This window comes from Podarcis tiliguerta, assembly GCF_965153285.1.
Source record: "Podarcis tiliguerta genome assembly, chromosome: 4".
NCBI lineage: Eukaryota > Metazoa > Chordata > Lepidosauria > Squamata > Lacertidae > Podarcis > Podarcis tiliguerta.
The window spans coordinates 71097771-71121060 of NC_139537.1; the positions used below are offsets into that span (position 1 = coordinate 71097771).

Consider the following 23290-nt stretch of genomic DNA (forward strand, 5'->3'; position numbering starts at 1 on the left):
TCCCAACCGTTGTGAGGTGCAGCCCATCGCTTGCCAGAAGTCCATCCTCAAGAAACTGCAGTCCGTGATCTAAGAATCCAAACCGTTCCTGTTTACACCATTTGCGAAGCCAGCTGTTTACTTCCACTATTTTCCTCTCTCTCCCTGGGCCACGTCGTTCAACTGGGAGGACAGATGAGATGACGATTTGTGCATTTAATTGCTTCAATTTCCTGCCCAGAGCCTCGTAGTCTCTTTTGATCTTCTGGAGGCTATTGCTTGCAGTGTCATTGGTTCCCACATGAACCAAGAGGAAGGGGTATTTGTCAGTGGGTTTTATGATTCCTGGCAGTCGTTCAGTTACATCTTGGATCTTAGCCCCGGGGAGACAGCACACTTCCCGAGACATCTTGTCAGGCCCACAGATCACTGCTTCTGTTCCCCTCAGTAGGGAATCCCCTATCACCACTACACGCCTTCTCTTAGGTTTGGTCAGGGTTCTTCCGTGAGCGGTCCGTTCCAAGGTCGCCTGCACATTCCCTGAGGACTGACTTTGCTGCTCATCTTCATATACGTGATCGACTGTAATGAGGGAGAGATCCTCAAATGGAGTCTGCTCTTCGTCTTATGGGGAGGGAAACCTAAAAGCTAAGCGTTTGGTTCAAATCTCTTTGGTGTCACGAAATTAGGCAAGCAGCCCTTTCTCCTTGTGTCTCCTTTTTGTAATATTAAAAAATTGTAATGCTGACTTGAGTTAAAGGACTGTTGTTAGGATTACTGAGATTATTCAAGTTCAGTGTTTTGAACATTCGAAATGTGTTTTATGGGTTGGATCCAGACTTCGGTCCTGCTAGTAGGAGCATCTCCCCACACTGTTGAGTATTATGAGGTGTCGGAGGTAGAACTATGGGTGACGCTGTGGTCCAAACCACTGAGCCTCTTGGGCTTGCCGATCAGAAGGTTGGTGGTTCGAATCCCCATGATGGAGTGAGCTCCTGTTGCTCTGTCGTGGCTCCTGCCAACCTAGCAGTTTGAAAGCACACCAGTGCTAGTAGATAAATAGGTACCACTGCGGCGGGAAGATAAACGGTGTTTCTGTGCGCGCTGGTTTCCGTCACTGTGTCCCATTGCACCAGAAGCGGTTTAGTCATGACCCAGAAAGCTGTCTGTGGACAAACGCCAGCTCCCTTGGCCTGAAGCGAGATAAGCGCTTAACCGTCCAGGCATCCTTTACCTTTATCCTTTACCTGCAGGAGGAGGGGGAAATTGGCAATAGTCACATTACCCCTTCCACAATGGGATCCCTCCCCTGGATCCTAAGCCGTCTGCAAATGGAAGGGGCCTGTCAACAGAAGATGATGTCTGGATCCGACCCATCAAATTAAAAACATCATAACCAGTGCTTTTTTTCAGAGGGTAATCAAGGGTACGCAGTACCGGCAGCTCTTTCTGTTGTTGTTAAAAAATGTGGCACTGACTGTAACAACTTCATGGCCAGTACTGGCACCTGTTTTTCTAGGAAAAAAAGCACCGATCATAACCCTGCTTGTGTGTGAATGCTTTTGTCGTGTACCCTGCTGAACGGTAAGGCACAGTCTGGTCACACTGTGAAACCTAGCATACAGCCAATCATAATCATCATTCACAAAAACCAAATCAAGATGATGGGCCAATAATCAACCCAGTTTAAAAACCAGTCCCCAAGAGCTCAGGTCGGATGGCTTTGTTTGTTGTGAAGCAAATGTTGTGTTTTAATGAAAAATTCCTCATTTTTCTGCAAGGGCTGGTGAGTACAGAGAAGCCATAATAGTTCCTCACAGAGAGGAAGACTACAGTGGCGTGAGGAAAAACAGTTTTCCTTCAGTAATGCGAATCCATGCTTGTTTCTGGCCTGCCTTGATTTTATCGATTCATTTGTGGAATCCCTCGGATGCGATTGTCACAGTGCGCTGCTGGGATGCTAATAAATATAGTTTCTCTGTCAGAAACAGATCTAATCTTTTTTCTAGCGAAGTTTGCTGCCTGTAATTACATGTCCCTTGTTGATATTCAACCAATGAAAGTAGTCACTGATGCCAGGCACAGTTTTAATTTCATAAACTGTACTGCCAGTTCTCCAACCTCTCAGAAAATTCCATTTGAATATAGAAATATTGTGTACAACTTTGCCTGCCTGGTAGGTTTGCAAATAAGAGACCACTCAAGGAAATTGGGGGGAGAGGGGGAGAGATATTATGTTCATAATTTCAGTTTAAGGATCTGATGTTCTGGAGTCTAGTCAATTTTTGAAGTGCTGTTGCTGGGGAGCTGAGTTTACAGCTCTCTTTCCTTTCCTTACTTTGCCAAGAATATTTTTGGTGGGGGGGGGAGGAGCCAAAGTTCCAACAAAACATAACAAAAAGAACCATAGTTAGCAAATAGCCTTTATTTCAAGTTAGTTATGTAAGGAAATATTTAGAAATGGTTTAATTTAGCCTGAACAAAATCAGCTCTGTTTTAAAACTTTTTTAAAAAAAAAAAAGATTAAGAATATGAGGAGACACCCACGAGAGGAAAAAAAACTAATATAATAGCCCCAGGATTTAGGGCCTATTTGCACAAACAGTTGGCATATATTGAACCTGTATCACGTACACCCAACGTTAGGCTTCGCTAATAATAATAACAACAACAACAACAACAACAACAACAACCATAATAATAAATTTATTTATTTGTTTGTTTGTTTGTTTATACCCCTCCCATCTGGCTGGGTTTCCCTAGCCACTCTGGGCAGCTTCCAGCAAAATATTAATATTGGGGGGGGGGAGCATTTGTTTGAAAGCACCGTTGTGGGGAAATCAGCTTTCCTAACAATGTAGCATGTGTCAAGGTGGGGGGACAGGGGATCTCAAACTGTGAAGTGGCCTGCAAGTATAGCCATTTGCAGACTGTTACTAGAGGGTTCCAAAACTGAGAGAGAAAGCATTGGGAATTCTTGTGCTTGGATCCAAAGGGGTTCGCTGAAGAGACACGGGCAAGAGAGATGCTATTTAAGAACCTTGTTCTGTGGAAGCACTGAACTGCATCACTGCACCTGCAGCCAGTTTTCATTCAAATAAACTTGGGTTTCCAGCTGTTTTTGGACTACAACTCCCATCATCCCTAGCTAGCAGGACCAGTGGTCAGGAAAGTGATGGAAATCGTAGTTTCCAAACAGCTGGAGACCTAAGTTTGGGAAACACTGACCTAGTGGATGGCGATCAAAACTCAGGCTTCCTAGTTCACCAGTCTAACCCAGTTGCGAAAGGCCTGTGGCCCTCCAGATGTGTTAAGAGTCCAACAACATCTGGAAGACCACAGGTTTCCTGTGCCTGCCCTATCCATTTCACCAAACCGCTTTGAATTTAGAAATTAATTAACAGGAGTATGTTCTTAGAAGAAGCTCATTACTGGGTTGCTAGAGCCATGATCTTCAAGAGACGAGCGTTCCTTAATTAAACAATTGGTTTTATTATAATCTGCTCAATATTATATGTGTGGAAATTATTCCTTTTCAGGAACTGCACTGACTAGTTCGTCTTCGGAGACCGACTCAGGTCTGACTCAGACAGCTACAGCCCACGGGGTGTTCTCCCTGCGAAGGGAAAGTCTTAAGCACTGACGTTAGGCTGTGGAAATAAGTGAAATGAGCAGTTGAATGTTCAGGGAACATGAGAACGAATTCTAATGAATAGCAGAAATTTGAAGAATGCAGACGAGATATTTATAGAGTAGAACAAGTTCAAAGACACTAATTTGGACCAGGTAGACTTTGAAGCAGTTATATGAGCGGAACCAAAATACAATAGTGTTCAATGTGACGTTTGCCTGAGTGGAGGGGCTTCGGTGAGATCAGAATGTTGCTTTGTTCGAGACCCCTTCACATATTACAACGAAGGGGATATACTAGGGAGCGGGGCTGTGCTCCTGGCCCCATCTTCAAGTGCCCGTGGGTCATGGTGGTTGTCTGCAAGGAAGAACCCAAGCACAAGCAACTGCCTAGGCCTAGGCTTCTAGGCAACCTTATTCTGAAGCTAATGCTGTTAGGCGGCTAGATGTTCGCAGTTTTGATGTCCATGTTGAAGCGAAGGTGATGCGGCTTGTGTGAAGCCAAAACATTGCGCACCTGCCAGTGACGGGTGGCACCTAGGGACTTCTCAGGCAGAGGGGTCTGGTGACATGCAGCCCCCCTCAATTTTGTATCACTGGATCAAGTTGAATGAATTAACAAACCGTTTTAGCTTAAGTAAATAAGCACTTAATTGCTACTGTTCTGAATTCTGTCCTGCTATTACAGTGGTACCTCAGGTTACATACACATCAGGTTACATACACTTCAGGTTACAGACTCCGCTAACCCAGAAATAGTGCTTCATGTTAAGAACTTTGCTTCAGGATGAGAAAGGAAATTGTGCTCCGGTGGCGCGGCAGCAGCAGGAGGCCCCATTAGCTAAAGTGGTGCTTCAGGTTAAGAACAGTTTCAGGTTAAGTACTGACCTCCGGAACGAATTCAGTACTTAACCCAAGGTACCACTGTATCTTACATTGCGGGTCATGCAAATAACTGTTCCAAATAATGCTTTTTATAGGGTAGGGGGCTCTGAGAATGAATTTATAGAACCAAGGGAGCAGTGGTCTGAAGGAGCTAGAACAATGTACACATTTTGCTCCCATTAGCCGGCTGTGGAGAGACAGAACTGGCACAAATTCAAACATATTTTCCCCACAGAAGCCTCTCCTAAATCAAATTTGTCCAAATATACACTTAGAGCTTGCCACTAGCTTGAAAAACTCTGCTGTGGGTCACCGGCAGGCCCTCCAACAGCCTTCAGAGAGAGGCCACGCGTTCTTGAACACTGTCAGCTCTTTAAATCCCAGTGAAGTCAGTGGGGTTTCAGCTGCACAGCATTGCCACAATAAGTTGGGTGTGCGTATGTGTATTTAAGAAAATATTGTGATATCTTTATTTTTATATACTGCAGAGAACTAGGGATGTGAATATTTTCCACCGCTATAGGTTAGAGTTTTCAAAACACTATAAATCATTCTTATGAAACCTGACTGGAGCAAGCAGGGAATAGATCAGCCCTGCCGCTCTTCCTGGCGTGGCTGACAAAATATTTCCAGCTCGCATAAAACATTCCATAAGCAATTACTGAGGGTGTGGCGGCCAGGCCAGCTGCCCTGTAATACTGAAAACACATGGGTCCATCTTTTGCGGGCTTAGGCAGAGAGAGCTGGAAACCTTTGCTGCGACTTGAATGCAAGAGGAGCTGGATAATGTTTCGCGCAGGGGTGGCCAACAGGGTGCCCTCCCAGCTTGCAGGGCCAAGAGCAGAGGGCAAATGGGAGTCGCAACCCAACATCTATAGGGCACTTGCTGCAGAAAAGAGAATTTTTAAAAATCCAAAATTTGCACAAAATGTGCACGAAAATTTGTAAGCATTATAGTGAGATTTTTTCCTAACAAACACATTTTCATATGCAGTTGCAACTAATGGAATGTGTGCAACATGGGAGGGTTCTTTCTAGGAAAAGTTTCCTTGTTACTTTGTTGGATGTTGTTTACATAATCTCGTTATATTTATAGATCTGAAATGTTGCTTTTTGTATGTTATTATATTCGCTGTTTTGCTTTGCTATGTTATTAGGAAATTCTTTTCGCACTGTTTGGTTTTGAAATGCCTTGTTTTCTTTGTTGTAAGCTGCTTTGAGCATTTATCTGTGTGTGGAAAAGCAGCATACACATAAAATGAATGAATGTACAATTTTTACAAGCAGTTTCCCGTAATATAATGCATGTTTGTAGATTATTTTCACTGGCATCTTCATTTTTATGTGATTTTATTCCATTTTTTATATTGCATTTATAAGCATTTTTGTAAACGTTAATTGGAGAATTTCAAGATTTGGATATGTGCAGATTTTGAAGGATAGTTGTGTTTTGGTTTTCATGTTTTGGAATGTGCACATTTGAGAGATTTAAATACATACGGAATCAAATTTATACTCCATTCCTTGTTATGACGGTATGAAAACTAATGAGCTAGTAGATTCAAGAGCATCATTTCATGGTTACACAGAGAGGCCAAAAGCTAAAAAGCAAATTAGCAAAGAAAGTGAAATGTTCTTTTCACTCAAAATATTTCATTCATTTTGTGCCAAGGCAGATAGATGAAACAGGGTAGGTAAATATGTGATACCCACAACAAATCTGTTCGAGGGCCAGCATAAATTTTGTCAGAAACATCTGAACCTCCTTCCTTCTCCCCAGACTAGCTGTGTTTCCTATAGCGATTTGGAATGTGTCTGACACTTTATAGCAGCTCTCGCTCATCCCTGGAATAAACTTGTGAAGTAATTTGTTAAATAGTCCCATTTTACAGATGGCAGTGGGTGTGACTTGCCCAAACCAAGAGGGAAAAAATTATGGTTTGGAGGAATCTGAACTTGGTTCCCCATCATAGTTCAAGTCTGACATTCTTCCTACTAAACCCACATTGTCACCTAGATCAGGCATCCCCAAACTCGGCCCTCCAGCTGTTTTTGGACTACAACTCTGTAATGGTTCTGGGGTTGCTTGTGCGTAAGCCGGTGAAAACACCTGGCTGGGTTGCCTGAGTGAACCTTTTCTGTCTGGTCAGCCACTCACCCGTGGCTGTCTTAATCGCTGGCAGAATCCGTCAGTGGGCGTTTCTTAAACTTCTTCCAGCGAAGAAGTTCTTTGACGCCTAGTCTTCTACTCTCTCTGCGCGAAAGCCTTCTGCGCAAGGAGGGCGTAGGCAGCAGAGGACCCTTACTCTCCCCGCTGGTCCCCGGCAAGGAGTCATGGGACCGCCTCGCCGCTTCCCCCATCTGCCCCCCTTCTCCACTGGTGCTACACTGATTCTCTTCCCCAGAAGATGGGCTGCCTCTCCCAGTCCCGGGACGCTCTCTGGAATCCCTCTGGATTTTGCTCTCTCCCTCCGGCACTGATGGCAGTTCCCTGACAAACTTCCATGATCCCTAGCTAACAGGACCAGAGGTCAGGGATGATGGGAATTGTAGTCCCAAAACATCTGGAGGGCCTAGTTTGGGGATGCTTGACCTAGATCATAGCAGCTCTCACTATTTGGCCACACTGCATAACTATCACCATAGGAATCTTTCCATTGATACTCCAAAGTATCTCCAGGAAATCTAAATTCAATGCATTGTTACTTGGAGCGAAAATATGTCTGTCTTGCTGGTTGGCAGCACAGCTCTGCAAACTGCTGTGGGCACTTCTAGACTGTCCCCATTTTAGGGTGGCAAACGGGCCGGGTTCCACCCAACTTTAGGGAGGCCCAGCGTGTGTGTGAGAGAGTGATGTCATGCACGTGACACGTGTGTGATGTCATGTGATGGGAGGAGTCCCAACAGAGCCCACTATGGTCACAGGTAGGCCAGCCAGGGCCATGAGAAGGCCCGCCAGGGCCTGTCACAGTCTTAGGAAGGCTTGGTGGGGTCTGTCATAGCTGCATGTAGTGGGCCTACCACAGGCTGCACAATATTGAGAGGGCCCGACCCCCTCCTTGTAAAATTGGGGGGTGCCCCCCTCCGCCTGTAAGGTGGGATTCAATCACACACCACTAAATTTAGGTTTCACATTCAAACTTGACTTGAAGGTCTTGTGCACCAAAAGCACTCCCACTTAAGATCAGATTATTATTATCTTTTTGCGATAAAGAAAGTGTTGGGGAAATGTACTGGGAAGATGACATTGGTGCACCCAAGCGATCAGAATGAATGCTGAATGCACAGGACATCTGGAACGGAGCATTTGAGAATTTATTTTCACAGGTGTGGCACAGGATTATTCTCTCTCTGTCTCTCTCTCTCTTTAAAGGAATTCCCAGTCCCACTGAGTTAACATTTATACATAATCCTATTTGCTTAGTGAAAAGAGAAAAAGTTAGCTTTGTACCTGTTTCATCTTGGTTGTAGGGGAGGGCGAAGGTTTTTTTAATCTCTATTACCGTGGAGGGCAAGGAAGTGCCTGAGTTAGCAGCAACTGCTTTATCTCATCTCAGCTTTTCGTTCAGCACTTTTTGTAAAGGGGGGGGGGCAAGTAATGTCTTAATACTTTTGACAAATGTTTAAGAGGAAACCCCTGAGAGAGCAGAGAGTCCTCCTTCCGAAGGCCAGTCTAATCAAACAGAAGGCTCATTGCGGTTGCTGAACTCAGCAAACAAGAGACTGATCCCGGCGCAGGATAGATATATTATGTTCGACGCCAGTTGTGAGCTTCGGAGGTGCTGCGCATCCTTTCTCCCAGGAACACATGCCAACAAAGGGCAGCTCTCTTATATACATATATATTTATATCAGTGTGCTATCTAGAGACGAAGTCTTCCTTGCAAAAGAAAACTGTCAAGGCCCAAGGAAAGCAATTACATTGGGCTCACTTATCGGCATTGTAAAATGTTCTCTCTCTCTTTGCCGCGTAATTGTCATACATCAGCTCATCTGGGAACGAAAGGCCTTCAGTTCTGTTGATTACGTGGTTGCGATCTGTTATAAATTACGTTAAAATGCATCCACGAGGCCATCTGAGGGTGAGAGAATCCAATTACAGGGGGAGTCCAGGAAAGGAAGAAGGGAGCTCCCTCCCAAACGACTGAAATTGGATTTCCACCTTTCTTCGAGAAATGAAAGCTCTCTTTGCCTACCATTCGGATACAGAATGCTGACACTGTTTTGACAAGGGGGTTTCTTATTCATCAATGAGTGAGCAAGTACATTAGCCAGTGCTTGCTGCTTTGCAAGCACAAATGCAACTTCGCACTGATCAGAGTGATGCTCTGCTTTGTTTGTCATCATACTTCAGCAAGCAGGAGCCTTGCTGTGTCAATGTTCTTGCGTAGACTGCATGCAAAAAAGGGGGGTGTTGCTAATAGGAATGTTTCCAAATAATTTGGGGGAGAATTATAAGCACCTAATTATACATAAGGGACGCGGGTGGCGCTGTGGGTTAAACCACAGAGCCTAGGACTTGCCAGTCAGAAGGTCGGCAGTTCGAATCCCCGCGACGGGGTGAGCTCCCGTTGCTCGGTCCCTGCTCCTGCCAACCTAGCAGTTCAAAAGCACGTCAAAGTGCAAGTAGATAAATAGGTACCGCTCCGGCGGGAAGGTAAACGGCGTTTCTGTGTGCTGCTCTGGTTCACCAGAAGCGGCTTAGTCATGCTGGCCACATGACCCGGAAGCTGTACGCCGGCTCCCTTGGCCAGTAAAGCAAGATGAGCGCCACAACCCAGAATTGGTCACGACTGGACCTAATGGTCAGGGGTCCCTTTACTTTTACCTAATTATACATCTATATAGCTATGCACAAACACATACAGATGCATATCTATGCACATACCTATCACTTTTATTTCCACCCTTCCTCCAAGTAAGCTTGTTTCCAGCTGCTCCAAAGGGTAGGACACAAACCAGTCAATTCAAGTTACAAGAAAGGAGATTCCAGCTTAACGCCAGGAAGAACTTTCTGGCCATAAGAACTGTTCAACAGAGTTCCAGACTCCCTTGGGATGTGGTGGACTCTCCTTCATAGGAGGTTTTTAACCAGAAACTAGATGACCATCTGTCATGAATACTTTAGTTAGGATTCTTGTGGGGGTTGGACTAGATGACTCTTGAAGTTCCCTTCCAACTCTACAATTCTGTGACTCTGAGGAGCTCAGGCTGTTAGCTAAAAAGTGCAAAGACATGGTGCAAATTACACCCAGGCGCAGTTCAAAAGACAACAGCTTGCTCTTTTTCAAGTCATTCATCATCATCAACCTTTTATCCGACCGTCAGTCAGAAAAAGGAACATTTATCAGTACACAGTTAAAACAAGTCATTCAGAATACTTTGGACTCAGACAGGACATGAACCAACCGTAACTTGTAAGATGCAGAAAATGATGCAGGAATTCAGGAAGAAACTGTATCCCTCCCCTCCATCGGTATTGATGCGAGAAATACTATCAAATAGACACCCATGGTACTTGGGTAACGGCCCCCACACAGCAGTTATAAGGGATACCAAATTGACCAGATCTGTACTTTAAGTTTACGAACTTGATTTTTGTAGTTCAGTGGCATTCACAGTTCTCCAAATGTAGCAGTGTAGTTCTTGGCTGTTTGTGCATGTAAAAACACATACACATTCAGTCTTGGAAGCGCATAAAACTATGTGTAAATCACCTTGAGATGATTTGCTTAGAAAGTGATTAATAAATTGATGATAATGGAATACAACCAAAATAATATATGTTTTGTACCGTGTACAATACCAGTGTTGTTATTTATACATAGAATTATGCAGACAAAGCATGTGATCTTCATCGTGCTTCATCACATGTAAAACTATGAGAAACTTGCAAAAAAAAATATGTACAGATTAATACCAGAAGACAACAGAATTGAACCATGAGTTAACAAATATACAAAGGAATCTTAGTCAGAAGACGGCTGTTTTGCAAGACCTCATTTGCAAGACCAAATAATGCCTTATCTATGGGAAATAGCATGTTTCCCCACATACCAAATGTTATGCTTTGGCCCTCTTGGAATTTTCTCTCAATAGAAGTGCAACCTTCAGAGTTACCATCAGAACTGTGTGGAACAAAGTTGAAAACAACTGAACATTTTCTGTGGGCAAACCTTCCGCCCGCCCGCCCCACCAGCACACAGAAAGAAACCTGATCGTGCAGAAAGGCTCTTAATTAGCATGATTGCTGCCGAAAGAATGGAGTATTTAAATCTCCATGTTTAAACAAAAGAGGTATTTGCTCTGCCATGAAAGTCCAATGATAAAACTTTATAATAACGGGTAAGTGTTCGGGATATGCAGACGGTGCCAATGCCAGCTTGAGCCTAATTAGTTAGGGAATCAAGGAGAATTTTAAATGTTAATTAGGTAAGAAGCATCCTACTGTATGTGCCTAATTTACTGTACAGGATTAATTTATCTGAGCTAGCATGAAGCAATTAAGAAACCCTGATTATATTTTCAGAAAGCTTGTATTAACATTCCCATAATTGACAACGTATTGATTTATATTCTCCCAGATTGCACTTTGTCTTTTTGCTTGAACTTGAAACCTGCCAGCGATAATCTTAAACGTTTTCAGCCTGCCTGGACATTTTTCAGAAACCAGAAATAATGGTGGCGGTTGTTTTTATTTTGAATGCGGCTTTACGGCAGGGAGTGAGCAGGATTGGGTACTTGTGGGTACGCGTTAGTGCTTCTACTGTATAATGTGCAAAGTAGCCACACAGGTTTTACTTCCTTGCTTACTCAGTCGAAGCTGGCGAAGGGGAACTACAACGGGAACATCTCCCTCCTGTCTCTTTCCATGGTGAATCCTTAAAAAAAATAATGCAGCCATATCACACTGAGAGCCAGTGTGGTGTAGTGGTTAAGAGCGGTAGTCTTGTAATCTGGGGAACCGGGTTCGCGTCTCCACTCCTCCACATGCAGCTGCTGGGTGACCTTGGGCTGGTCACACTTCTCTGAAGACTCTCAGCCCCACTCACCTCACAGAGTGTTTGTTGTGGGGGAGGAAGGGAAAGGAGAATGTTAGCCGCTTTGAGACTCCTGAAGGGGAGTGAAAGGCGGGATATCAAATCCAAACTCTTCTTCATCTTCTACCCCTTATAAGGACAGAAGCAAATAAATGGTGAAGTTGTGTACCTTCTTGTCTGTAAAAAGTGGTGCTTTACAGATCAATTTCTTTTACAGCAGGTGTGCCAACCTCTTTCTCTCCTCTCCCCACCGGCTGTTGCTGGACTACAGCTCTCATCATCCTTGACCATCGGCCATGATGGCTGGGGGTTGATGGGAGTTGGAGTCTCAACAACATCAGAAAGAGCCACAGGTCCCCCCACCCATCTTTACTGGTTAATCCCAAACAGGTTGTTTATAGAATCAGTATGATATTTTATTGATAATTTGCTTGCCTTTATTGTGATGGGTAATATGGGAAAGTGGTAAAGTGGTACCCTGGGCTACAGACGCTTCAGGTTACAGACTCCGCTAACCCAGAAATAGTACCTCAGGTTAAGAACTTTGCTTCAGGATGAGAACAGAAATCGTACGGCGGGAGCGGGAGGCCCCATTAGCTAAAGTGGTACCTCAGGTTAAGAACAGTTTCAGGTTAAGAAAAGACCTCCAGAACGAATTAAGTTCTTAACCCGAGGTACCACTGTATAAATATCAGAGGATCATAATGAAGAGCAGCTATGCAGGATCAAACCAAAGGTTTATCTGGTCCAATGGGTGGGCAGATGGCACTGTCCCTAAAACAATTTGTGCATGTTAAGCTTTTTGCTAACGGCTTGCTTCTGTTATTTCCTTTGCTCCAGGACTCTGAATTTGACCCGTTGAAGTTTACTAGCCTAATTGAATGCGAGGAGCCGAATAACGACTTAAGCAGGTTTCGAGGCTTCATGTGAGTATACCCTTGCAATTTCATCTACGGTTAAGGATTGCCCTGCAGGTTTAGACTGCAATCTTTTGAACGCTTACCTGGGAGTAAGGCCCGTCGAACTTAATAGGACTTAACTTCCGAGTAGACATGTATGGGCTTGCGCTGTCAAACCTTTGCATAGTGAAGTTCGCGAGTCTTATGAATCGTTTATGGGAGGAGAGGGTTGTGATGGAAATGAATTTGACAGGGGTAGTGAACATGTGACTGATGGCGTGACTTGTGTTTTTCGCTACATCTTCGTACCCATCAGCGGCTCAGGAAAAAGCACAAAAGGATACGAGTCGCATTTGGGGAAGGCTTAAAACTTGAAAGTGTTTCAGTAGTTGGTGGAAACAGAACCTGAGGCCGCTGGATGAATTAAACAAGAGCTACAGTGAGGGTGCTAAATTATGAAGCAAAGCCAAAACCATTTTGGGAAGATTTTTTTTCCAAAAAAATACAAATGTACATGGAAAACCTGTTAAGAGGGGATTGCAACTCCTGTTCATCTGATTATCTGACATCAGCAGAGAGAATGGAGAAAAGCTGTTTAAATTCTTGGGTGAGGCTTAGCATCCATCTTTCCATAGACTATTTCAATCCTGTGTCAAAAAATCAGACCTCTGTGATATTCTTAACATTAGAGCAGCCATGCTGGATAAAATCAAGGGTCCCTCGTGTCTAGCACCCTCTCTGCTCCCAGAGTTGCCACAGGAGACAGCTTCTTGCTTGGTTTTGAGCTGTTGGAGTGGATAGTGGAGTTTATTTGTATTTATTTAAATGGGTTGCTTTATCTTTCCCAGGAGTTACTGGGGATTGAACCTGTGACTTTTTGTGTGGGAAGCAGTTGCTCTAACACTAAGTGATGGCCATTCTTTCTGAATATGTTTGATATGTTGTGAGTCAGTTCAAGCACGATCTTGTGGGGAGCAATTTTTGATAAAAAGTTTCCGTTCTTGGAATTTATTCTCCTCAACTCTTTGGGCAACTTTCTGCTTGCAAGACATACTGAATTTGGTGGCATTTGGTCACTTTCCCCATCAGTACTTATCATTTTATTTACTTATGGCGTTATAAAATTCTCTGTGCAGCTTACAATAAATAAGGAGAAGAATACCGTATTTTTCGCTGTATAAGACACACTTTTTCCCTCCTAAAAAGTAAGGGGAAATGTGTGTCCGTCTTATGAAGCGAACGCAAGCTGCGCGGCTATCCCAGAAGCCAGAACAGCGAGAGGGAGCACTGCGCAGTGCTCTCTCTTGCTGTTCTGACTTAGCCGCGTGAAGCCTCTTCAGGGCACGGGGAGCCTTCATCCCACTGTCCTGAGGAGGCTTCGCGGGCTATCCCAGAAGTCAGAACAGCTAGAGGGAGCGCTGTGCGCGGCTCTTGCAGGAGGTGGGGTAAGGGACAGAATGTGCGGCTCTGTCCCTTCCCCCACCTCCCACAAAAGCCCCCAAGAGCCGCGCTCCCTTTAAAGAGCTGCGCAGAGCATGTGTGCGGCTCTTGGGGGCTTCTCCCTCCTCGGGGAAAAGCCTGCAACCCCCGCACACACACACTCCACATGGCTCATGAAAGGGAGCGCTGAGCAGAGCCCGGGATGCATACAGGCTCTGCTCAGCGCTCCCTTTAAAGAATTGTTTTTTTCTTGCATTCCCCCTCTAAAAACCAGGTGCGTCTTATGGAGCGAAAAATACGGTAATTGAAATACAGAGTAAGACAGGAAACGTATATCCCATGCCCATAGAATGTCCCACACAAAGTCTTGGTCTCCATTCAGGATTAAATCAAGGGTTCTCTCTTCTTCACTCAGCTCAATTAATATTTCCAAGAGGTAGCCATTTATCGTATTTAGAAGTTTCATTTCTTTGTCATTGCCTAAACATAACTTTACCCACACAATGTGAGAGAAATAGAAGTTACCCATTATTATGACACTTTCTGCTTCGTCTGCCTCTCCCGATTCCTTTTTCCCATCTCAAGACCATCATCAGTTTTTGTCAGGTAAGATAGTATGACCCCGCTACTAAACTACATTTTGGCTCAGTATTTCCACCCACAGTGACTCTTACATCAATTTTCCCAATTTATTGAACTCTGCCTTCTTCGGCAGACCAAAGCAAATCTTTCCCAATCGGCCCTTTACAATTCTTTCTATACAATCTATATTCTAAAATAACTGTATCCCACAGATTTCTGCTTTCCTCTATCTTTCTGATAACATCCACAGTATGTCTGTTTCCTCTCCACATTTTCTGTTTGTGTGCATTTTCCTCCTTGTGACTTAGTTTTTTAAAAAACTACTGTCATTTGTTTCTGGCCTTGTTCATATGTCACAGTGAACCACAGTTAACAGTTTACCAATAGAATACAAACTGCATTATATGGTCACAGAAGTTTATCACGGCCACTTTGTTCCTCTCTAGTCATCCCAGGAAGAAAGAAAGCATGATCCCTGGCTTAGCAGCATATATGAACCAGGGATCCTGATTTGTTTCCCTCAAACCACAATTTGAAACCAAGGTTTGTTCTTGGCTTACCAGGTCATGGTTTGTTCCCTCCATACACTAGTGGGAAAGGGACACGGGTGGGACTGTGGCCTAAACCACTGAGCCTCTGGGGTTGCCAGTCAGATGGTCGGCGGTTTGAATCCCTGTGACAGAGTGGACTCCTGTTCCTCTGTCCCAGCTCCTGCCAACCTACCAGTTCAAAAGCATACCAGTGCGAGTAGATAAATAGGTACCGCTGCGGCAGGAAGGTAAACGGCGTTTCCATGCTCTCTGGTTTCCATCACGGTGTCCCGTTGCGCCAGAAGCGGTTAAGTCATGCTGGCCGCATGACCCGGAAAGCTGTCTGTGGACAAATGCCGGCTCCCTTGGCCTGAAAGCGAGATGAGCACCGCAACCCCATAGTCGCCTTTGACTGGACTTAACCGTCCAGGGGTCCTTTACCTTACCTTTGTAGTGGGAGGAGACAACAGCCCAGAAAGATGTATTCATGGGATGCCATTTGCTATGGTTTACTGTGATGTGTGAACTGTGCCATGTTTACCACTATTACTGCTTTGTAGACCTGAAACACTGATACCCTCACCCTGAGTCATACTGAGCAGAATGTTCCTGTTTGCAGCATTTGTGATATTAAACCCTAGCAATCTGGTTCCACTGCATTCAAGTGACATTATCTGTCTAGTACAGGTTTGTGTTATTCCTAAATGTTTCCATTGCCCAGCAAATCCTTCTTCCTAGAAACTCCATTGTCTCATGCATGCAGATGGCTTTAAGAGCTTGAATTTTAATAACACACCTAACAACCTAGAATTTTTTTACCAGTGTGTCCCAACTACGTTTCCCAATGTTGTCAACTTCTGGCCTGCGTCATAACCACTCACTCTTCCATCTATTTAACAACCTACCTGTGTTACTTTTGAACCTGGTAGGCCTGTCACCACATGATCAAGGCATCCATCACAAACTCACCTGCCGTATCTTTTCAATGATTAAATCACTTGTTTCCAGAGCCCAAGCCCAGAATTGTATCCTCCTTGAGAGAGGGTATCAATTCATTATGGGAGAAATGTTTCCTTTCTTAGGGATAATTTCTCTACTGCTCAGTAAGGTTCCCTTCAATTTAAAATATTATTATTATTATTATTATTATTATTATTATTGAACATAAATAAATGCAACTGGCAATTGCAAAGTCAAATGAATGGTTTCAAAGTGATTGTGATCAGTTCCCCCATTTTATTGCTTTTTTCCTTTTCGCCTGTGTAACTTACCTGTCAAATAGCAGGTGTTATCAGTGTGTCATACTGTGATATCTGCCATCTCTGCACTCAGAAGCAGAGGCATACGGGCAAACTGCAAACAGTGCCAGTCAAGCATTTGGGACAAAGGGGTCACAACCAGCAGCCTACCTCTTCTGTTCCGTTAGCCACGGTGAGATTTTAGGAAATGATATGTTTAGACTTCCATAAACATCATTTTGAGTCATAGGCGGTTCCTATGCCTGCCATGATCTCAAGGCTTTTCTTGTGCCCTGTAATCACTATGTCATATCAAATACCCATAGCAGACTATTAGGAACATAGGAAGCTGCCTTATACTGAGTCAGACAGTGGGGTCTTTCATAGACTGACTGCGTGTAGAGGAATGGTAGGAGGGACCAGCTGAGGACACCCCTCCAGGGGAACCCTCAGGGGAAGACGGCTCAGTAAGATAGCAAACATTAAAAACCTCCCTAAAGAGGGCTGCCTTCAGATGTCTTCTAAAAGTCAGATAGTTGTTTATTTCCTTGACATCTGATGGGAGGGCGTTCCACAGGGCGGGCACCACTACCGAGAAGGCCCTCAGCCTGGTTCCCTGTAACCTCACTTCTCACAATGAAGGAACCACTAGAAGGCCCTTGGAGCTGGACCTTAGTGTCCGGGCTGAATTATGGGGGTGGAGATGCTCCTTCAGGTATACAGGGCCAAAGCCATTTAGGGCTTTAAAGGTCAGCACCAACACTTTGAATTGTGCTCAGAAACATACTGGGAGCCAATGTAGGTCTTTCAGGACCGGTGTTATATGGTCCGGGCGGCCACTTCCAGTCACCAGTCTGGCAGCTGCATTCTGGATTAGTTGTCATTTCCTGTTCACCTTCAAAGGTAGTCCCACATAGAGCACAGCAGATGCCGTGCTATGGAGCTAGGAAGGGAAAGTCTGTGTCGGTCCACACGAGTGTCTCCTCCCACTCTGTTTTCTGTTTCACTCTTGGCAATTTCCGTTGCGAGCTACTTGGAGGCAGGAACCTGTCCTTTTAGCTGTTGTTATTTCTGTAAAGCTCCACAGATACTTAGAATGTTACATAAATAAAGAAAAACCATAAATACAACCACAGGGCTTTGGGTTCTTTGCAACCGGCAGGTTTATGAACTGCTACGTTCAACACGAGTCGACTCATGAAACCCCATTCTGTGATGTATTGAGTTAGTCTCCCTTGTGTCAGAGTGCCTTTTATCATTTTGCCTAGTAGAGATGGTGATCGGGAAGGTATTGCCAGGCAGAAAGCATTAAAGTGCACAATAGCTGACTTACCCTATACGTCTACAGAAAGGATTACAATGAGATTGTGCAGCCTAGGACTTTGAGCACCCTGAAGGGCTATATAAATGCTTCATGATCTAGGCAATGATTAATAATAATAAGATGCACTGCAGTACATTTCTGTATTATTTCACGTCCCAACTCCTTGTGATTCAGTGGGAAGAGTGCTGCACTGGGGTCTATGTTAGCTTCTCAGCCACACACTCAAATCACTTGCTCCAATCCAGTAAGAGTCACCAATGTGCCTTTTAGTCCTAGGCATGGCCCTCACACAGTACAGTTGTTGAAATTGCTGCACACTAAGTGCTTAATGAGGGTGAAAGAGGAGAGTGCAAAATATGGTCTGAAGTTCAACATCAAAAAAACTAAGATCATGGCCACTGGTCCCATCACCTCCTGGCAAATAGAAGGGGAATAAATTGAGGCAGTGAGAGACTCTACTTTCTTGGGCTCCATGATCACTGCAGATGGGGACAGCAGTCACGAAATTAAAAGAAGTCTGCTTCTTGGGAGAAAAGCAATGACAAACCTAGACAGCAGCTTAAAAACACCTTGCCAACAAAGGTCCGTATAGTTAAAGCTATGGTTTTCCCAGTAGTGATGTATGGAAGTGAGAGCTGGACCATCTAGAAGGCTGATCGCCGAAGAATTGATGCTTTTGAATCATGGTGCTGGAGGAGACTCTTGAGAGTCCCATGGACTGCAAGAAGACCAAACCTCTCCATTCTGAAGGAAATCAGCCCTGAGTGCTCACTGGAAGGGCAGATCCTGAAGCTGAGGCTCCAATACTTTGGCCACATCATGAGAAGAGAAGACTCCCTGGAAAAGACCCTGATGCTGGGAAAGATGGAGGGTACAAGGAGAAGGGGACGACAGAGGACGAGATGGTTGGACAGTGTTCTCGAAGCTACCAGCATGAGTTTGACTAAACTGTGGGAGGCAGTGGAAGACAGGAAGGCCTGGCGTGCTCTGGTCCATGGGGTCATGAAGAGTCGGACACAACTAAACAACAACAACAAAAGTGTATTCAACTGATTATCACCTTGTTTGAGAAAGGTATAGGAAGATCTGATTCCAAATGTCTTCTTTTCCCACCCCCAATGGACAATTAACTTTGTCAGAGCCAAAAAGAAGAATCTAATGGGAGAATTTTGTTTCTAGCTCTGTGCATTTAATGCACCCCCCCCATTTTTATCTCTGGATCAGGATAATTGTTCCTCATCATTAAGGGGTTGTTGATTTTTGTGAAGGAAAAGGACCTTTTTTCCATGCAGGGCCTTCTCAGTTGAGGCACCTGACCATGGGACTGCCAAGAATACCCCTTTGGGAGCTCTGCTACCCTCAGAAATTTGAGAGGTGGTGGCCCAGGTCAGGGCATTCTCTGCAGTGGCTTCTAAGCTGTGGAATTTCCTCCCCAATTGAGATGTGTTTTGCAGCTTCGTTGTATAGCTTTTGTCCTTTGCTGGCCCCAGTCTGTTATTCTGATTGTAAATTGTTTTAACTGATCTTAATATTGTATTTTTACATTGCTGCAACCTGCCCAAGGACTTTATGGTGAAGGGCTGGTAAGAAATCTTAATAATAATAATATTAAGCCTCTTCATTAATGCTTTTGAAGTAGATGGTTAAGGTGCATCTCTTCCACGTTTTATTTATTTTATTTTCCAACTGCTTGTGGGTTGGTTTAACGGGTTTCTTTTAATTGCCCTTTTTATAGTTCTTTTTACTTATTTGAGTTGTCTGTTTTAATGTTGTAAACACTGGGAGCTTTCTAAAGGGCCAAAAGTCAATATATAAATGACTTCCTAGAGAAATATAGTTGTATTGCAAACTCTTCCGTAGGAATTATGGTGAAAGTTGTTAAAAAGCAGTAACTTCTCTTCATTTTCAAACTTTAAATTTTACTGAAGGAAAAAACAAACTTCCATGTGAAAGCTTTGTGAAATTCCACTGAAGGATAACAGTATCCTAAGGCAAGAGATGGAATTGGAAATCCCCGGTTATTGTTTGTAAATTGATTTATAAAGATGCTAAGGTTGATTTTCCTGTCTTCTATAGGCTGGTAAGGAATGAAACAAGTCCTCTGCCGCAGTTATGAAACGTATACATAAGTTGATATCTCTTGTGCTTTTGCAGTGTGCATAGAAGTGGCAAAAAGGTTGCGCTGAGCAAAGAAAATCTCTTGTTGCGGGGATGTACGATTAGAAATACAGAAGAAGTCTCAGGAATAGTCATCTATGCCGGTAAGAGGCGGCTGTTCCCCTTTACCTTGTACTTTTACACTTTGTTCCTTTTGATCACCCCCAAAATGCACACCATCATGGCATGCAACTTCCTTTCGGCAGGACACGAGACGAAAGCCTTTCTCAATAACAGCGGGCCACGTTACAAGCGAAGCAAGCTCGAAAGACAAATGAATGTCGATGTCCTTTGGTGTGTCCTCATTCTTATTGTGATGTGCTTGTTTTCAGCCGTTGGTAAGTCCCCACCATTTTTAGCTATAAGGTGTAAAAAAAAAAATATTAAAAGGCAGGGAATGAATAACAATGAAAATAAATACAGATAAATAATTGTGTTTATTCATGTATTGGAACAAACACAGCCTGCATAACTAACTTTGTGTTTGCGACCCAGCTCTGCTCAACTCAAATTAGATGCTTTGGGAGCAGAGATTTCTTTATTGTAAAATATACCTTATAATTTTACAAATAAATAAAGAATACAGTACCTCGGAAGTCGAACGCCTTGCCGGTCAAACGTTTTGGCTCCTGAACATCACAAATTTAGAAGTGAGTGTTCCAGTTTGCGAACGTTCTTTGGAACCTGAATGTCCGACGTGGCTTCTGTGGCTTCCGATTGGCTGCAGGAGCTGCGCCTTGGTTTCCAAACATTTTGGAAGTCAAACAGACTTCAGGAATGGATTCCATTCTATTTCCGAGGTACCACTGTATACCACATTAGATAGATAGATAGATAGATAGATAGATAGATAGATAGATAGATACCTGAATATCTTGAGATTCTGGGGATTGAACCCAAGATCTTCTGCATACAAAGCAGATTTTCTGCCACTGAACATACACATTTCATACATACACATACCCCAATTGTATGGGGCAGCAACTTCTATGACTGATTTTGGTGTGTGTGTTTGTGTGTGAAGGTAAGACAATTTCTTGTAAGCAATGTCCTCAGTTCTGAGAACCTCAAAAATCAGAGGGTTTCATTTCTTTAACAGCCACGTGGTCAGAAAATTTGGGGTTTCTGAGAGAGAAATGTTCTGCACCGAGGGATCGAAGCGAGAAGGGGCACAATGCTGTTATCTCTGAGTGGGGGTAGGAATATGTAAAATATTGTGACAGGCCACCCCGATCCCTGAAAAGCACAGGATTCCAGGGGTCTTGGCCCTCAGCCAGAGGCTGTGCTTCCGTGGAGAATTGAAGATGAGATGGAGACTGTCGCAGCTTCAAGAAATGTGATTTATCCACATATTTAGTTTAAATAGAAGGAGTCCAGATCTTACAGAATGGTCATCTCAAGAGAGTCTTGTTCTCCACAGCAATGCAGGGCTGGAGTCCAAGGCATCCCAGCCTGCCTTCAGCCAGCCTGCCCCAAGATGGATATCTGACTTGGGTCTCCATTCCTGTTTCCACCACTCCTTGCTCAAGGCCCCAAACTCTACCTGTGGCATCACGCCTGTTACCCTGGCAACCTTCCAAATCCTTAGTCTCTGTTCTTCACACCTCAGGGCAAGGGAGAAGGACAGTTCTCTTGCCTTGCCAATGGTCCTCAATGGCCCTGAATTGTTTCTTAATGGCCCTAGCTTAGCCAGGTCCTTTTGGTTAGGCTAGCCCAGGAATTCCTCTACAGCTTGTATTTCTCCCTTCACATCCCAGCCTTCACATCCCAGATCTTACCGTATATTAATTTATAGGGTTTAGCGCGGGGAGGGGGGTGTCCTCCGCAAACCCATCGACTTGTCGCTCTTATGTTTAATTTTCTATTTCTTTCTCTCCCCCCTGTCCTACAGGTCATGGAATCTGGGTCTGGCAATATGGTGACAAAAAGAAGCCTGTCTTTGTTGTCCCGGATCCCAGAGGAAACTATTTGCCTCCACTTAAAGCTGCAGTTTATTTATTTTTGACCATGATTATAGTGTTTCAGGTAACTATACGCATATTGCTTGAGATACCTTTTGTTGTTGTTGTTTCGGCCAAGTCACACTGGGGCAAAAGATGACTAAATTGCAAGGGGTTGGACTTGGTGACTCTCACGGTCCCTTTCCAACTCTGCAATGCTGTGATTCTGTGTGGGTTTTCTGTGGGTTGACATTTGCTTTGATTCAGGGGTAAGGAGAGGGATTTCTCAGGGAATATAGTGGGAGTCCCATGCCTAGAAAGCACGAGAAAAGTGCTCGGACCTGCGCTTTCTAAGCATGGAACAAGCAGAGTGTGAACGAACCCTCAGTTGATACCCCATAATACGGCAGCTAGACTGGTGACTGGAAGTGGCCGCCCAGATCATATAACACCGGTCCTGAAAGACCTACATTGGCTCCTAGTACGTTTCTGAGCACAATTCAAAGTGTTGGTGCTGACCTTTAAAGCCCTAAATGGCCTCAGCCCAGTATACCTGAAGGAGCGACTCCACCCCCATCGCTCAGCCCAGACACTGAGGTCCAGCTCTGAGGGCCTTCTGGCGGTTCCCTCACTGCGAGAAACGAGGTTACAGGTAACGAGGCAGAGGGCCTTCTCGGTAGTGGCGCCCACCCTGTGGAACGTCCTCCCATAAGATGTCAAGGAAATAAACAACTATCTGACTTTCAGAAGACATCTGAAGACAGCCCTGTTTAGGGAAGTTTTTAATGTCTGATGTTTTATTGCTTTTTAAAATTATTATTAATATTATGTTGGGAGCTGCCCACAGTGGCTGGGAAAACCCAGCCAGATCGGTGGGGTATTTTTTTTATTTTTTTATTTATTTATTTATTTATTATTATTATTATTATTATTATTAGGTCTCTCCAGTGGGTTTCCCTTTACCATTAGAGGCTGAAGTTTACGTATGCCTCGGGAGGCAGGAGCCTAGAAAGCTGCTTCCTTTGAGCTCATTGTTGCCTACACTGGCTGGCAGCACCTTTCCAGAATTTTGGGCAGGGGACATTCCCTGCCCTACCTGGAGCTACCAGGGATTGAACCAAGGAACCTCTTCACAAAAAGCAGCTCCCCCTCTGTGTCGCTGAATACAGACCACATTCGGACTTAAGGGAGGCCTTCTTGTTTTGTGAAGCCCGCCCCCAAGACCTGCCCAGCGTCCAAGCCTGCCCCTCCACCATTGGCCAATCTGGAAGGCAGGCTTAGACTGGTCTTCTGATAGGTTGCGCGGTGGCATTATACCCCTCCTCTGCCTACCCAGGTCAGATACTGACCCTGGATCTCCCCGTCAGGTCCTATAGGAGCCTCCGCCGTGCTGCAATGCCGCCTCACCAGAAGGGCGAGCAGGCTTCTTGGATAAACATTTCAGGTTTCCTTGAGTGGAGAGCCCCGGGTGCTGTGTCCGAGAATGGGAGCCAAAGCACTCTTGAGATGTTCTTGGACTTACACAGATTTCCCCATCTAAGCTGAATGTGCTGTGTACCTTCTTCACAGGACTGGGGGCCCCTGCACAGGAAGCATGTTATGGTACCAAGAGTTCTCTACACTGAAATATATACTCTGCTATGAAT

The 23290-nt window shown here is 44.4% G+C and overlaps 1 protein-coding gene across 3 annotated transcripts in view; it reads left to right on the forward strand.

Annotated features, from left to right (window-relative positions):
- The window catches only part of LOC310676252 (phospholipid-transporting ATPase VA-like), a 91588-nt gene extending 69769 nt beyond the window's left edge, over positions 1–21819 (forward strand). For all 3 annotated transcript variants that reach the window (XM_083437984.1, XM_083437985.1, XM_083437986.1), the window contains exons 4-7: positions 12375–12460; positions 19702–19808; positions 19911–20042; positions 21596–21819. In XM_083437984.1, coding sequence (XP_083294110.1) covers positions 12375–12460; positions 19702–19808; positions 19911–20042; positions 21596–21804 — 534 coding nt within the window. In that variant the 3' untranslated portion in view covers positions 21805–21819. The remainder of the gene's footprint in view (positions 1–12374; positions 12461–19701; positions 19809–19910; positions 20043–21595) is intronic.
- The last annotated feature ends 1471 nt before the right edge of the window (positions 21820–23290 follow it).